General features: G+C 43.1%; 1 protein-coding gene across 2 annotated transcripts in view; it reads right to left on the bottom strand.

Moving 5' to 3' along the window:
- The window catches only part of LOC112224244 (glutamate receptor ionotropic, delta-1), a 417,302-nt gene that overhangs the window by 197,524 nt on the left and 203,349 nt on the right, over positions 1-16,429 (bottom strand). For both annotated transcript variants that reach the window (XM_024387684.1, XM_024387685.1), the window contains exon 3: positions 10,417-10,701. In XM_024387684.1, the coding sequence (XP_024243452.1) occupies positions 10,417-10,701 (285 nt within the window). The remainder of the gene's footprint in view (positions 1-10,416; positions 10,702-16,429) is intronic.

Genomic DNA, 16,429 nt, shown 5'->3' with positions numbered 1-16,429 from the left:
CCTACACTACAAGCAAAAAACAAAACAAAAAAAACAGCCGCCAAAGGAACATCTGTACTGTGGCACCTGACAATTGATGATAATTCACCTCCATTCGGGCACACCCTATCCTCTTCTCCGCTCCCCCAACGGTTCACACCATTCTCAGAGTGAATTCCCGATGATATACATTTACGTCATCTTCGAATGATTCAAATGTTAACCATGCTAACGAGGGCAGCACTTCCTGTGCTCCCACATAGGCGTCAACTAGTCTGCCTTCCAGAGGAGAGGATAGGAAAGGAGAAGGGCTGGCGGGCTGCTTTGTAGCTGGGTGCTGCTGGAGGATCAGCCTGGACCTGTGATGATGTGAGGTGACTTCTGTTGGCCTCTCCTGGAGCAAGCTGCCTCAGAGCATCAAGCAGCTCTGGGAATTATCACTCAGCATTATATATAGAAATGTATATTCAGAAAGTATTCACGTCCCATTACTTGTTGCACACTTTGTTGTGTTACAGTCAATTTTAAATGGATTCAATTGGGATTTTGTGTGACTGGCCTACACACAATACCTCATCATGTCAACGTGGAATGAGGTTTTAATTAAAAATAATATATATTAATTAAAAAAATGTCCAGGCTTTTGCCATAGATGGCAAAGTGCTCGTCTCTGGACCACACAAGCTTTAGACTACATTCTGCTAAGGCACTTTTCTCTCTCTACATTGGTCAGCTACATTGGTGACCAGGGTGGAATCCTTCTGATACGTCTACGCCGGATAGAGGTCCAGGCTCCATCAGAGGTCCAGGCTTTTGGCACATAGACGGTAAAGTTCTCCTCTCTGGACTGCAACATTGTAGGATTGTGCCTTCCGCGGCACATGATATACACTACATGACTAAAATGCTCATCTCATTCCAAAACCATGGGCATTAACATGGCGTTGATCAACCCCTTTGCGTCTATAACAGCCTCTACTCTTCTGGGAAGGTTTTTGGACAGAAGATTTTTACACGCTATGCGCTTCAGCACTCAGCGGTCCCGTTCTTGTGAGTTTATGTGGCCTACCACTTCAAGGAGCCGTTGTTGCTCCTAGATGTTTCCACTTCACTATAACAGCACTTACAGTTGACCGGGGCAGCTCTAGCAGGGCAGACATTTGATGAACCGACTTGTTGGAAAAGTGGCATCGTATGACGGAGTCACAGAGCTCTTCAGTAAGGCCATTCTAATGCCAAGGTTTGTCTATGGAGATTGCATGGCTGTGTGCTCGCTTTTATACACCTGTCAACAATGAGTGTGACTGAAATAGCCGAATCCACTAATTTGAAGGCGTGTCCACATACTTTTTTATACAGTGGGGCAAAAAAGTATTTAGTCAGCCACCAATTGTGCAAGTTCTCCCACTTAAAAAGATGAGAGAGGCCTGTAATTTAAATCATAGGTACACTTCAACTATGACAGACAAAATGAGAAAAAAAATCCAGAAAACCACATTGTAGGATTTTTAATGAATTTATTTGCAAATGATGGTGGAAAATAAGTACTTGGTCAATAACAAAAGTTTATCTCAATACTTTGTTATATACTCTTTGTTGGCAATGACAGAGGTCAAATGTTTTCTGTAAGTCTTCACAAAGTTTTAACACACTGTTGCTGGTATTTTGGCCCATTCCTCCATGCAGATCTCCTCTAGAGCAGTGATGTTTTGGGGCTGTTGCTGGGCAACACGGACTTTCAACTCCCTCCAAAGATTTTCTATGGGGTTGAGATCTGGAGACTGGCTAGGCCACTCCAGGACCTTGAAATGCTTCTTACAAAGCCACTCCTTCATTGCCCGGGCGGTGTGTTTGGGATCATTGTCATGCTGAAAGACCCAGCCACGTTTCATCTTCAATGCCCTTGCTGATGGAAGGAGGTTTTCACTCAAAATCTCACGATACATGGCCCCATTCATTCTTTCCTTTACACTGATCAGTCGTCCTGGTCCCTTTGCAGAAAAACAGCCCCAAAGCATGATGTTTCCACCCCCATGCTTCACAGTAGGTATGGTGTTCTTTGGATGCAACTCAGCATTCTTTGTCCTCCAAACACGACGAGTTGAGTTTTTACCAAAAAGTTATATTTTGGTTTCATCTGACCATATGACATTCTCCCAATCTTCTTCTGGATCATCCAAATGCTCTCTAGCAAACTTCAGCACTGCAGGATTTGAGTCCCTGGCGGCGTAGTGTGTTACTGATGGTAGGCTTTGTTACTTTGGTCCCAGCTCTCTGCAGGTCATTCACTAGGTCCTCCCGTGTGGTTCTGGGATTTTTGCTCACCGTTCTTGTGATCATTTTGACCCCACGGGGTGAGATCTTGCATGGAGCCCCAGATGGACGGAGATTATCAGTGGTCTTGTATGTCTTCCATTTCCTAATAATTGCTCCCACAGTTGATTTCTTCAAACCAAGCTGCTTACCTATTGCAGATTCAGTCTTCCCAGCCTGGTGCAGGTCTACAATTTTGTTTCTGGTGTCCTTTGACAGCTCTTTGGTCTTGGCCATAGTGGAGTTTGGAGTGTGACTGTTTGAGGTTGTGGACAGGTGTCTTTTATACTGATAACAAGTTCAAACAGGTGCCATTAATACAGGTAATGAGTGGAGGACAGAGGAGCCTCTTATTAAAGAAGAAGTTACAGGTCTGTGAGAGCCAGAAATCTTGCTTGTTTGTAGGTGACCAAATACTTATTTTCCACCATAATTTGCAAATAAATTCATAAAAAATCCTACAATGTGATTTTCTGGATTTTTTTCCTCATTTTGTCTGTCATAGTTGAAGTGTACCTATGATGAAAATTACAGGCCTCTCTCATCTTTTTAAGTGGGAGAACTTGCACAATTGGTGGCTGACTAAATACTTTTTTGCCCCACTGTATATTGTGTACATTGATTGGCTGGAATGGAGCGAATGGAAAGGTATCAACAACATCTCTTTTTTTCACTCTATTCCACCAATTCTACTCCATTCCAGCCACTGTTATGAGCCATCCTTCCCTCAGCAGCCTGTACTGCTATCTACATGCTTTTATTTGGGTTTCTATGCAAAGTATATGATTGAATGTTTCTTAAAGCCTGCAGCTATTTACTTTAAATGAGACACATAATTCAAAAATGTAGTTTTTTGAGAGATAGCTAATGAAAACATACATGGACTTTTACAGTAGCTGGCTAGGCTAGTCAAACTAACATTAGCTAGCTTTAAATAAATTGGCTAGATAGAAGCAGGCCATTGGCTGCCTTCATCACAAGGAGTATGTACAAGGGTTCTGATTGGTTCCAAGTTTAGCAGTTCGGCAAATTTGAATGAATTGAAGGTGCCAACAAATGTTATAGTCATCATAAAAATGTTTATACAGGAGTATACAAAAAAATCTACTCCTCCCTCGACGGGGGATCAATCAACTTCACGTTTTTGGCTTCGGATCACCACGTAGGTGGTGTTATCAGGATTCATAGGCTAGTAACGCTGCAAGCTAAGATAAACAAGAAAGCAGACGAGCTTAAGGCCACAGTAGGCGTTTATTTAGGCACTAATGCTCTGTAAATATGTATCTCTATCTAGTAAGGGTTCGGGGTACACCCTTAGCATTCTCACCAGGCTTAGGCAATAGCTGCCGTGAAATGAGCAATCGCCGAGTTCACTTGTTCGGCTGTAGCAGATAGGACCTGCTAGATGGAGACTAATTAACTGGTAACACTTTGTTACTTGACTTGGGCAGATGGTAGGGGTGACTGGCTTGGGAGTGGATATGTCCTCCTTTTCCTCCACTCCGAAAGCCGAGCCATGCACTCCCGGGGGTGGGGGGGGGACTGTTTGTATAAATAAATCTGTCTGGGTTCATGTCGTTCCTGCATTCTGCAGGGTGTCTCGATAATATCATCCCTCATTTTGAATGACACAGCGAGGGGTAAGGGAGCGGTAAAAGGTAATAGGAGTTCTAGGAGTGACTCAGCTGATTTCAATCCAGACATCTCCTCTCCTCCTCCTCGTCCATAAATGAAATCACCTCCGCAGGCTGATATTTGTTTATTTATACTGAGGCTGGCATTACTATCAGGACAGTGGGCATTAAGAACTGCTACAGTAATAACCCCCCTGACTTTATGGCCTGTGATTCATAAAGGTACACCACTAAATATAATGAAATTGCTGCGGACCAAACGTCTAGACTGGGAAAATACAGGTAACTGCCAAAATAAAGGAAACACCAAGTTAATAGGGCATTGGGCCACCACAAGCTGCCGGAACAGCTTCAATGCACCTTGGAATACATTCTACAAATGTCTGGAACTCTATGGGAAAGATACATTTTCCCATGAGTCATTCCATAATGAGGTGTTTTGTAGATGGATGGTAGAAAACGCTGTCTCAGGCGCCACTCCAGAACCTCCCATAAGTGTTCAATTGGGTTGAGATCTGGTGACTGAGACGGCCACGACATATGGTTCACATTGTTTTCATGCTCATTAAACCATTCAGTGGCCACTCATGCCCTGTGGATGGGGGCATTGTCATCCTATGGGGGCATGGCCATGTTAGCCAAAATAGTTCAATATACTATGCATCCCTCACTTACTCGTATTTCCGTTATTTGGGCAGCTACCTGTACATGCATAGGCAAAATGATGAAGCCGAGAAGCAAATGAATAATTTCAGCTAGAGTGCTAATAGGGAAAGTATTAGCACATCAGGTCAGGCACATGGGGTGTTGAACTGGTGCTGAACTTCAAATGCCCTGCATTCAACTCTGATAGTGATTATGAAAATGTTATGTGGCGAACCCTGAACCTGTGTATCCACTCAACCAGTTTACCCCGACCCCTATAAATGACCTATCACCAACATAAGAATACACTGAGGGTACAAAACATTAGGAACATGTTGAGTTGCACACACCCGTTTGCCCTTTGAACCGCCTCAAAAGTGTTCCAGAGGGATGGTGGCCCACGTTGACTCCAATGCTTCCCACAGTTGTGTCAAGTCGTCTGGATGTCCTGTGGACCATTCTTGAGGAAACTGGAAACTATTTCCAGGTGGGTGTGAAATTCACAGCAACGTTGAAGTTCTTGACACTTTCAAGCCGGTGCGCCTGGCACTTACTGTAGTAGCTTTTGCACTCAGAGCAGCTTCAATTTGTCGGGGAACGGACTCGGCAAGGTGGTGAAAGCCTCTACAGGGATGCCGTCCCATATTGACCCCCAATGCTTCCCACAGTTGTGTCAAGTTGGCTGGATGTCCTTTAGGTGCTGGACCATTCTTGATACACACGGGGAAACTGTTGAGCGTGAAAAACCCAGCAGTAGTGTATTTCTTGACACAACCCGATGCGCCTGGCAACTTCAGCCCTACCCCGTTCAAAGGCACTTGCATTTTTTTCTTGCCCATTCACCTTCTGAATGGCACACACACAATCCATGTCTCAATTGTCTCAAGGCGTAAAAAATAATCATCCTTGTTTAACCTGTCTCCTCCCCTTCATCTAAACTGATTGAAGTGGATTTAACACGTGACATCAATAAGGCGTCATCACTTTCACCTGGATTCACCTGGTCAGTCTATGTCTTGGAAAGAGCAGGTGTCCTTAATGTGTGATATATTACAGCATGTCAGCTCCAGACAGCAGTGTAAACCATCAGGCGGAAATGAAGGCAGAAACCCATGTACAGCATTGTGAGGTCACAACCCCGTGAGTCAACACACATCATCCAGCCCTCATTGCTTTTCACCTCACTCTCCCTTCTTTTTTTCCCTCTGTTTTCACAAAGTCAGGAGGCTTTCGTTCCCGGCTGGCTAACAGGTGCCTCTTATTGGTGCAGATGAAAACAGGAAGTCCCAGCATGAGTATGGAACCTGGTCGAAAGCAGTGCACCATATAAGGGACAGGGTGACAATCCAGTCCCTGGTTGCAGCCAGCCTTAACCCAGTCCGCCTGTGTGTGATTGGGAGTCCATATTTGATGTGGCCCTAGCTGCTGTGTCATGCTCGGTGGAACATTCGACGGAGCTCCAGCATGAGCCAAAGCACTGTGTGAAGGACGGAGCAGATCAATGCAACGGGTAAATCAATTCAATGAACTGTAGCGGGGGTGTGTTTTCACCCTTCTCTCCACATTTCTTCATTCTATAGAGACCCGCTGTCTAAATCCTGAGTCCCAACGCCCTCCCACAGGATAATGACATAGTCCAGCCAATCGAGTGGGGATCGATTATTAAAGCTGCAATATGTCACTTTTTGGGAGACCCGACCAAATTCACATACAAACGTGAGTTATAGTTATATCTGTCATTCTAATGGCAAAGCAAGTCCAAGAAGCGGTAGATCTGTTCTATGTGCGCTATTTCTTGGCTTCGCATTCTTAAGTTTTGTTTTTGTATCTTTTATTTTCGGTTTTGTACACCAGCTTCATACACCTGAAAATACAATATTTTGGGTTATGGAAAATATATTTCACAGTGGTTTAGATGGTACAATGATTCTCCGTACTTTACTAAAATTTTAGTAACCAGGTAATGCCGGAGCGATTTCTGCATAGTGCACCTTTAATGAATGAATCTAGTTATTCATTCATTACTCACTCTGTTATTTTTTACAAGACTGACCCCGTGTTCAAAGCAGTGCTATGTAGCAAGTTTGCGTGCATGGTATAACCAAAAGGACTGCTTTCACAATCCGCAATGATGGCAACTAGTTTGGCTGACGCGACCCGGGAAAAGTCAGGAGGACTTCGAGTTAGGTGTTAGCCAGATACATGGAGAACGCAGAGCAGTAAACATTGTCTCGGCAGTTTTTTCTAACCATATGCCAGCCAAAAACTGTCTACTCCACACTGTTCATGGGACTGAAGTTTAAAAAAATAAAAAAATAAATGCTATTTCTGCATTTCAAGCAGCATCACTGCACACATTTCTATAACAGGTAGAGGGATTTGCCCTTTTGTCCTTTTGTCAGCAAGCAAGAAGAGGGAATTGTCTGTGCTTTATGGAGCAAAGCAGGATTTCCATGAGGAAGTAACAGAGAAAAAGAATGAGAGAGAGAGAAAGTGAGAGAGTGCGACAAAATAAACAGAGAGAGAGAAGAGAGAGAGAGACACAGACGTAAAGTGGATTAGAAGAGAGAGAGAGAGAGAGAGAGAGAGAGAGGATGCAAGACAGACAGAATTAAAAAATGAAAGGGAGAATGAGCATGGAGGTTAAGAGAGGACAGGGGAGGCAGTGTGGAGAAGTGGGAGATGGGATGGAAGCCGCAATGCAATCCAAGGACTCTCCTTAATCATCATCATTCAGCTGTCAGGCCTGGGCCAGGCTGGAGCCAGGCCTGGACACCCAAACCCAGACCCCATCTGCTCCTAATAAACTTAAACAAAGGCCTTAATTTGAATAAATGTGCCTTTTTCTCCTCCCCTCACTTTTTAATGCCTTTGCTCATCAAAGGGAGGGATATTGCTGAGGTTGGGTTTGGGGGGATGGAGTTGTGGGGGAGGAAAAAGCTGGCTTGTATATGCCTGTTTATAATCCAACTCATTTGGTGAGTCAGATGGTTCGGTGACAATCATTTTTTGTGCTCTGTTATGACCTTCGATTGTAAAGTGTAGTGTTGCGCGACCCTCTTTTGTAACGTCCGCATGCATGTTTGTTTACCTTGAGAACAGGAAGACATTATGCATCCACGACGGCCTCTAAAACTCTTTGAAACACTAGAAGAATATCATAATAGAACATAATAGAACTGTATACAGGTTTGAGGTCAGGCGGTGTCAGAGGAAGCCCCAATTTTTTTTCCGAAAGGCTCCAGCCACCCAAGACTTAGGCTGTTCTCTCTGCTACCGCACAGCAAGTGGTACCAGTGCACCAAGTTCTGAAAACAACAGGACCCTGAACAGCTTCAATCCCCAAGCCATAAGACTGCTGAACAAGACTGCTAAATAACTAATCAAATATCTACACGGACTACCTGCATTGACCCTTTTTTTTTGCACTGACTCTCTTGCACTGACTCTATTCACACACACTGGACTCTACCCACACAGTCACGTACTTACACGGACACTCCAACACACACACACCCACGCGCTACATATGTTCACACACGCGTAACATGTGCACACATGCATGCTGGCGCCACACAGACTTTCACACTCACCACATATGCTGCTGCTGCTACTGTCTATTATCCATCCTGTTGCCTAGTCACTTTACCCCTACCTAAAGGGAGCTCCAAAAGTATTGGGACACGACACCTTCTTTTTAACTATACAATGACTATGAGGTTAACGTGCAGACTGTCAGCTTTAATTTGAGACATGCTAACCTCTCACGATTACAATAACAGGGGAGGTTAGCATTTTGGGGGGGGGGGGTAATGATTTGCATGCCTCTGTAAGATTAATTCAGGATTATCCGTAATCATGGTAGCGTCCACGTTAATGTAGGAGTGTTTAGAAACATATTTCATTCTTATTTACAATCAAAGTGACTCAAAATGACTATACATTATTTACCATTCATTTCTATTGGGCACAAAATAATCTGAATCAGAATGAAAACAAACTGCAAATGCATCCAACAAGTTTGTAGTCACAAGCTTGATGTGTTCGTTATCTGCTGGGAATATGGGACCAAATACTAAACTTTTGACTACTTTAATACCCATAAGTGAATTTGTCCAAATACTTTTGGTCCCCTAAAATAGTTTTGGTACCCCAAAAGTCGTACTCCTGCACATTGACTCGGTATTGGTACTCCCTGTATATAGCCATGTTATTTTTACTCGTTATTGTTATTCGTTAATTCACTGTGTATTCATTTCTTGTCACTATTTAAACTTTTTATAAAATGTTTTATCTTTAACTCTGCATCGTTGGAAAAGGAACCATAAGTAAGCATTTCACTGACAAATACAATTTGATTTGATTTGATTCGTTGGCCAAAACTACGTGGGGATGATGCAACAATCGGTGTACAGAACTCCATAGGAATTGAAGTCATATGAAGATGCTGTGGGGAAAATATTGAAGGATTCACATTAAACCAATCCTCTACAGACTAACACATTATATTCACTAGCTATCTTAATTGCCGTAGAAGTAAATTGACATCACTTGCTTCCTTAAAAGTCCAATTATAGGACGCAACACAAGCTAATACGGTGAAACAAACAGGTTTATGAAAGCAATTAAAATCCATTCATATTAAAATGCCACATTTACTAAGAGAACAAATGAAGAAGCACAAAACATGACATAACAGCCGTTTCTAATCTCTTCCTCATGTGGATAGAGTGCCGTATCAGCTTGCTCGTGGTTTTGATCAACAACAGAATAGCAGCCGGAAACATTAATATCTTACCCCTAATATGGCCTATGCCACCCACACATGCACTGCAATCTGCTACTCTCTTCTGAGAATCCAAATCCCATGGTGAAGAACTGAAAGTCCCTCATAGGCTGTGTTTAGACAGGCAGCCCAATTCTGATATATTTCTTCACTATTTGGTCTTTTGACCAATCAGATCAGCTCTGGGAAAGATCTGACGTGATTGGTCAAAAGACCAGTTAGTAGAAATAAATATCAGAATTGGGCTGCCTGTGTGAACATGCCGGTAAGCAGCCATCCGACAATAATGAAATAACCTGGGTAATACTGATAAAGACCCTGGTTCAAGGGCATCACTGAAGCAAACCAAACATAGACAGGTTGAACTTCCGAACCTCTCTGTTGCCTCTCTCTACATTCAAAAATGTAGACACATCGACCTATAACGGAACAATATCAAATAGGAAATAGTATTCTAATCTAAAAGCATTGAGCTGCAAGGAACATGCTGTAAAATCATGGATCCAATCATGGAGCTGCTGTACAGTACATTCCATCATACATTTACATTTGTAATTTAGCAGACGCTCTTATCCAGAGCGACTTACAGCTAGTGCATTCATCTTAAGATAGCTAGGTGGGACAACACATATCACAGTCATAGTAAGTACATGTTCCTCAATAAAGTAGCAATCAGCAAAGTCAGAGCTAGTAAGGGGGAGGGGGGGGGTGGGAGTAAAGTGTGAGTGTGAGTTCTCAAGTGGGTTTGCGCTACTATTTGACTCATTTGATCCTGATTAACACCATTCAATAAGTCTCAGGAACAGGTGGTTCGTTGATGAGTAAGACAGCCTCTCTCCCGCTTCTCACAGCGAGATTCCCATGTGACCGTGAGTAAGCTCCATTTACTCCATCTGATCGCTCAACCCTGAGGGGCTCCATTGATTGGAGCACCTGTGTCGCCGGAACCACCCCACCCTTCACCGCTCGCCCCCATACCCCTCGTCATCAACCTCCTTCCAACATGCTCCAAGAATCCTTTTTTAAGCTCCGGCTCTGAGGCGAGTACTCCACACTTACCATACTCATTGTCATAAAAGACAATGAACTTCTGCCAGCGCAGCTCGCCGACCAGCGTGAGCATGACTTCGTTGAGGCGGACGGGTGGGCGCGCCGCCAAGGTGTAGCGCTGGCCATCAGGACTGGGGTTGAGCTGGCAGGCGGTGCGTGGCGAGCCCTCGCCGCTCCGCTGGACGTACAGGTGCGGGATGTGCATGGCGTCCGTCAGGGATTGGAGGGCGCTGGCCGATGCACAGCCCGTTGAGGTGACCAGGGCCAGGATGCCCTGGGTCATCAGCTCACAGGCTGGGGTAGGAGGTAGAGAAAGAGAGGTAGAGAGAGAGAGAGAGGGAGAGAGAGAGAGAGAGAGAGATGATTAAGTACGGTGAAGTAAGCAGCCCATCAATCTCACTATAAAACACATTGTCATAAGAAGAAAATATAATATTATGAAAATCGAATTTTAGCCTTCTGTGAGTACTAATGCTCACATTACAGCGTTGAATGCATTGCCTTAAGTCAATGTGAGGAAATGATTTAGAATAATGATTAAGAAGAAACGTTATTGTAAAGAGAGTCACTGAGTCAATTGCTTCATGACTTCCCTTTGCAATCGCTCAGTTTGGATACACAACCACTGCATGCAACAGTGACTCTAGGCTTTGGCAGTTCCACAGTGGGCAGCTGACACAGATTACGCATTGCGTTACAGCAACTATAAAGGGATCTGAGTCTCAATCCCCTATAAGATCTTCTCTCTCTCCTCATGATTAGTATGACATTTTTCCGAATCTTCTCGAATATTTAGCTCACACACACCCTCGCAGGACTTGGCAACCTTGAGCACTGACTGCTCTTCATTTTAGAGGTCCTATAGAGCTAGGGCAAATTATTCCCGGTTGAGGGATTTAAAAAACGAGACACACAGGACACACAGTGATCTTAAGCCCATTCGTTCACTGCACCACGAGTCCGCGACAAAGGAGAAAAGACAGTCTCACACTAACACTCGCCCACTGCAGAGGGCTTATGTTACGTTATCCGCAGCAGCTTAAGTAAGACCTCCAGAGACTAGGGCTGTGTCCCAAATGGCACCCTATTCCCTGCATAGTGCACCACTTTTGAACAGAGCCCTATTGGTGCTGGTCAAAAGTAGTGTACTTTACAGGGTACGTGGTGCCATTTGGGATGGAACCCTTGGCTTGGACTGGGTGAATCCACAGAGTATAAGAGCATCGCTTTGGCTTTAAAACAAATACTACTAATGAGGACGTAATCAAAGAAAGCACAGCACTATTCACAGCCCTAAAGCATGATGGGATTGATCTGCTTCACTCCCCATGTCTTTCAAAGAAAATCCCCCCTGTTCCTTTCCCCTGCTCCCCTGGTGACAACACATCCCAGGGCAAACACCCGGGAGCCCAGCCCAGGCCCCTTACCTCCACATCAGCCAACATAATGGATCTGCCAACTGGATTTCCTTGATTGTTTTTAAGCTACTCAAACGGTGTCAAATGAAAATGAAATTAAAAGTGCCTCTAAAACCGTCTGGGATCGATACAAGGTTGGGGAGAATAGCGAGCGAAATTGTTTTTAATAAAAAAGAGAGAATGGGGCCAAGATGGGGTGAGGAGGAGGATTCATTGAATGACTTGCTGACACAAGACAAAAGGGATTGCTCATTGTCTGGCTGGCTATTACTCAAGGCCAATTGAGTGTTAAATCGTGTTACACTGAATTAAAAGCTCTGGTTTGTTGGTGGGTCTCCATCAATAGGACCTTTGCTCACTGTCTATATGCCCCCTGATCCCCCTACAGACAGGCTTTTACACACACACACACACACACACACACACACACACACACACACACAGTCTTGTACAGCTATCCTTGAGGGGACACACAATTCAGTCCCATTCAAAATAGCATTTGGTCCCATATTCCAAGCACACAATGACTACATCAAGTTTGTGACTCTACAAAGTTGTTGGATGCATTTGCTGTTTGTTAGGATTGTGTTTCTGATTATTTTGTGCCCAATAGAAATTCATATTAAATTATGTATTGTGTCATTTTGGAGTCCATTTTATTGTAAAAAAAAACTGTTGAATATGTTTCTAAATACGCAATGTGGATGCTACCATGATTACGGATAGTCGTGAATGAATTGTGAATAATGATGAGTGAGAAAGTTACAGATGCAACAAGTCAGTTTGTCAAATTTCTGCCCTGCTAGCGCTTCCCCGGTTAACTGTAAGTGCTGTTGTTGTGAAGTGGAAACGTCTAGGAGCAACAACAGCTCAACCGTGAAGTGGTAAGCCACACATGCTCATAGCACGGGGCCGCCAAGTGCTGAAGAGCGTAGTGCATAAAAATAATCTGTCCTCGGTTGCAACACTCACTACCAAGTTCCATTCTGTCTCTGGAAGCAACGTCAGTACAATAACTGTTTGTCGGGAGCATTATGAAATGGGTTTCCATGGCTGAGCAGCTGCACACAAGCCTAAGATCACCATGCGAGAGAGGTGAAAAGCTTGCACCAATGGACACTGGAGCTGTGGAAACATGTTCTCTGGAGTGATGAATCATGCTTCACCATCTGGCAGTCCGACAAACAAATCCGGGTTTGGCAGATGCCAGGAGAACGCTACCTACCTGAATGCATAGTGCCAACTGTAAAGTTGGGTGGAGGAGAAGTAATGGTCTGGGGCTGTTTTTCATGGTTCGGGCTATGCCCATTAGTTCCTGGGAAGGGAAATCTTAACGCTACAGCATGCAATGACATTCTAGAGGATTCTGTTATTCCAATTTTGTGGCAACAGTTTGGGGAAGGCCCTTTCCTATTTCAGCATAACATAACAATGCCGACGTGCAAGAGAGGTCCATACAGAAATAGTTTGTCGAGATCGGTGTGGAAGAACTTGACTGGCCTATACAGAGCCCTGACCTCAACTTCCTCGAACACCTTTGAATTGGATCACCGACTGGTAGCCAGGCCTAATCGCCCAACATCAGTGCCTGACCTCACTAATGCTCTTGTGGCTGAATGGAAGTCCCCGCAGGCACGTTCCAACATCTAGTGGAAAGCCTTCCCAGAAGAGTGGAGGCTGTTATCGCAGCAAAGGTGGGACCAACTCCATATTAATGCCCCCGATTTTGGATTGAGATGTTTGACAAACAGGTGTCCACATACATTTGGTCATGTAGTGTATTATACCTCCAAGACATGCTAGCCTCTCACCATTACAATAGCAGGAGAGGTTATAATTTTTTGTGGGGGGTGTATGATATTTATGCCTCTATAACTTTCTCCCTCATCATTATTCACGATTCATTCAGGATTATCCGTAATCATGATAGCCTTGTAGAATTGTTTAGAAACATACTCCATTCTTATTTCCAATAAAAGTGACTCCAAAATGACACAATACATTATTTATCATGAATCTCTACTGGGCACTGAAACACAACCAAAACAAACAGCAAATGCATCGAAACAAATTTGTAGAGTCACTAGCGTGATGTAGTAATTGGATGCTATGAATGTGAGACCAAATACTTAACTTTTTACTACTTTAACACACATATAAGTGAATTTCTTCCAATACTTTTGGTCCCCTATGTACAAAAAAAGGCTGTGACTTCTAAATGATTTACCTGATATGGAGGAAAATACCCTCAAATTAAAGCTGACAGTTTGCACTTTAGTCTCATAGTCATTGGATTATTTCAAATCCAAAGTGCTGGAGTGCAGAGCTAAAATAACAACAAAATTGTCACTGTCCCAATACTTTTGGAGCTCACCGTGGTTCAGTAAACACCTCACCTCATGCTCTTGAGGCCCGGGAACAAATTAGCGATTGAGGCTCCAGCACAGCGTCCCATTAGTGAGTAATCCATTTTCTTGAGTCTAGACACAGCCCTCATGTCCTATTGGAGTGTTATAATTGCTAATGAGTTTTTCTCCAAAAAGAGCTAACGTGTGCATCACAACTAATTATCTTTATAAAATACCAATCTGTCATACCACCACCAGTCTCTATGTGGGCTATGTCCTTCCTCAAACCAAAGGGAACTACAACATGGCTGTTTCTAAGCATTGATTGGCTGAGTCGTACAACTTCTCTATCAAGGTACAAGTACCTTTGATGGAAATGGATTGGATGGTCTGCGGCAAAAATAGTACTCCGCAAAGAAATGTTATGGTGAACGGAGAGAACGGGAGCAGACTTCAGAGGAAAGAGAATCGTCTCGAGGGCTGAGGGCACATATCCCAATGTCATTTTCCATTTTCATCCCCCATGCTCAGGGAAAAGAAATCAGGCCAGGAAATCAACATGATTCACAAGACCAGTTCATGTGAAAACCCGGGAAGATCTCATTGGATTCACAGAAGAGGGGAACACCAGACTGCTGTAGATTGAACACATGCTTCACCGGATTATGGTAAATGGGTTTCATCTGCTCTAAATCAATTGGGTCCCAAAACAGAGTAGAGGGGGAAACGACGTCCCTAAGAAAATGCAACCTGAAATCTCAGGTGTCGGCAATCTTCCCAATTGCTTTTTCAAGAAATAGGATGACCCTGTATTCCAACAATTTAACGTCTGCATATTGCTCCATGTTCATCAAATGCCCTCACTCCAACTTCAGTGGGCCCCTGTGCCATTACTGTAGGTAGACAATCAGCTTCATCTCATTTCAGTGCCAGTTCACTTTAGATGCGGCACCAATGGGTTTGAAGTTCTAATCTCCAGTGGTTCCCGCGAGCTTACACCGCGGGACTTTGAGGTACTCAGCCTCATGGCTTCATTGCTCCAGACCACCATAAGGGTGAGTTAGAACACTCATTATGAATTTGGGTCCCGAAAGTTTTTATTTGACCAATCATATCATGTGGTTCCAATGACGAATTTGACACGAGCCGCCCGTCGCAGTTGGCTTTCTTCAGCAAAGATGGCCGACAAAACATTACGGTGGAAGCAAATGTAAGTCATTATAACGTCATAACGAGTCAGAGACTGTAATAGAAACACCATACAATTAATCTAACTAATTAAGCAAGTACCAGTCAAAAGTTTGAACACACGCATTCATTCCAGGCTTTTTCTTTATTTTTACTATTTTCTACATTGTAGAATAATAGTGAAGACATCACAACTATGAAATAACACATATGGAATCAGTTAAGAACAAATTCGTATTTACAAGGACAACTTACTCTTTCCTTCCTGTCAGGAAATTGAACCTTGGTCTCCTGGGATTCAATTTCCCATGTTTACCACGGCATGTATTGTAGGCTATGTTTACTTGTCAGACTGCACAGTAGCCTCATAAACAAATGCAGGTGGCTTATATCTTCAAAATGCTTCAAATGCTTTATTATCCAAATATAAAAGCATATACTCTGCAGTACTGTATTTCTTCATCTTTATGCTTTCGATAATAAAAGAATGATAAAAATACTCTTTCAAAAATGCAGAATTTTGATTTAGTTATGGATCCATAACGAATTACTATGGGAATAAATATCACTGAATTACAGAAATGTTGGAACAAAGTTGTCTAATGAAGGCAAACAAATTGTTACTTACTGGAAAATACTTTTTCAAACACACATGGTGACATTGGACAGCGTCATTATGGCTATTAGCCTGGCTATACTATATTTTGGCCTTTATAAATATTATTTTGGCCTTTATTCATTTTACAATCGCTCACTGTCATTTAATTTAAAAAAAAAAAAAATCTCAAAAATATCGTTATATATAGCCTTCCCATCTATTTCAGCACTGCTTCGTGCTGCTCTGAGACAAGCATGGATAAATGAAAATGTTCATGATACTCTAAAGATTTGTGTGTTGAGCAAGTGATGTCTGCAAAACAATCAAGTTAGGTTTTTCCAGAAATAAACCATTCTAAATAACGAACTGGCTTCATTTACAAATGAGTGAGAATGTCTTACCCCATGATCAAGAAATGCTTTTTTCTCCCTCAATCTCAAAAATATTGTTACTTTTGAAACAAAGTGATT

Source organism: Oncorhynchus tshawytscha, linkage group LG25, assembly GCF_018296145.1.
Source record: "Oncorhynchus tshawytscha isolate Ot180627B linkage group LG25, Otsh_v2.0, whole genome shotgun sequence".
NCBI lineage: Eukaryota > Metazoa > Chordata > Actinopteri > Salmoniformes > Salmonidae > Oncorhynchus > Oncorhynchus tshawytscha.
This window is presented reverse-complemented; position numbering and strand designations above follow the sequence as displayed.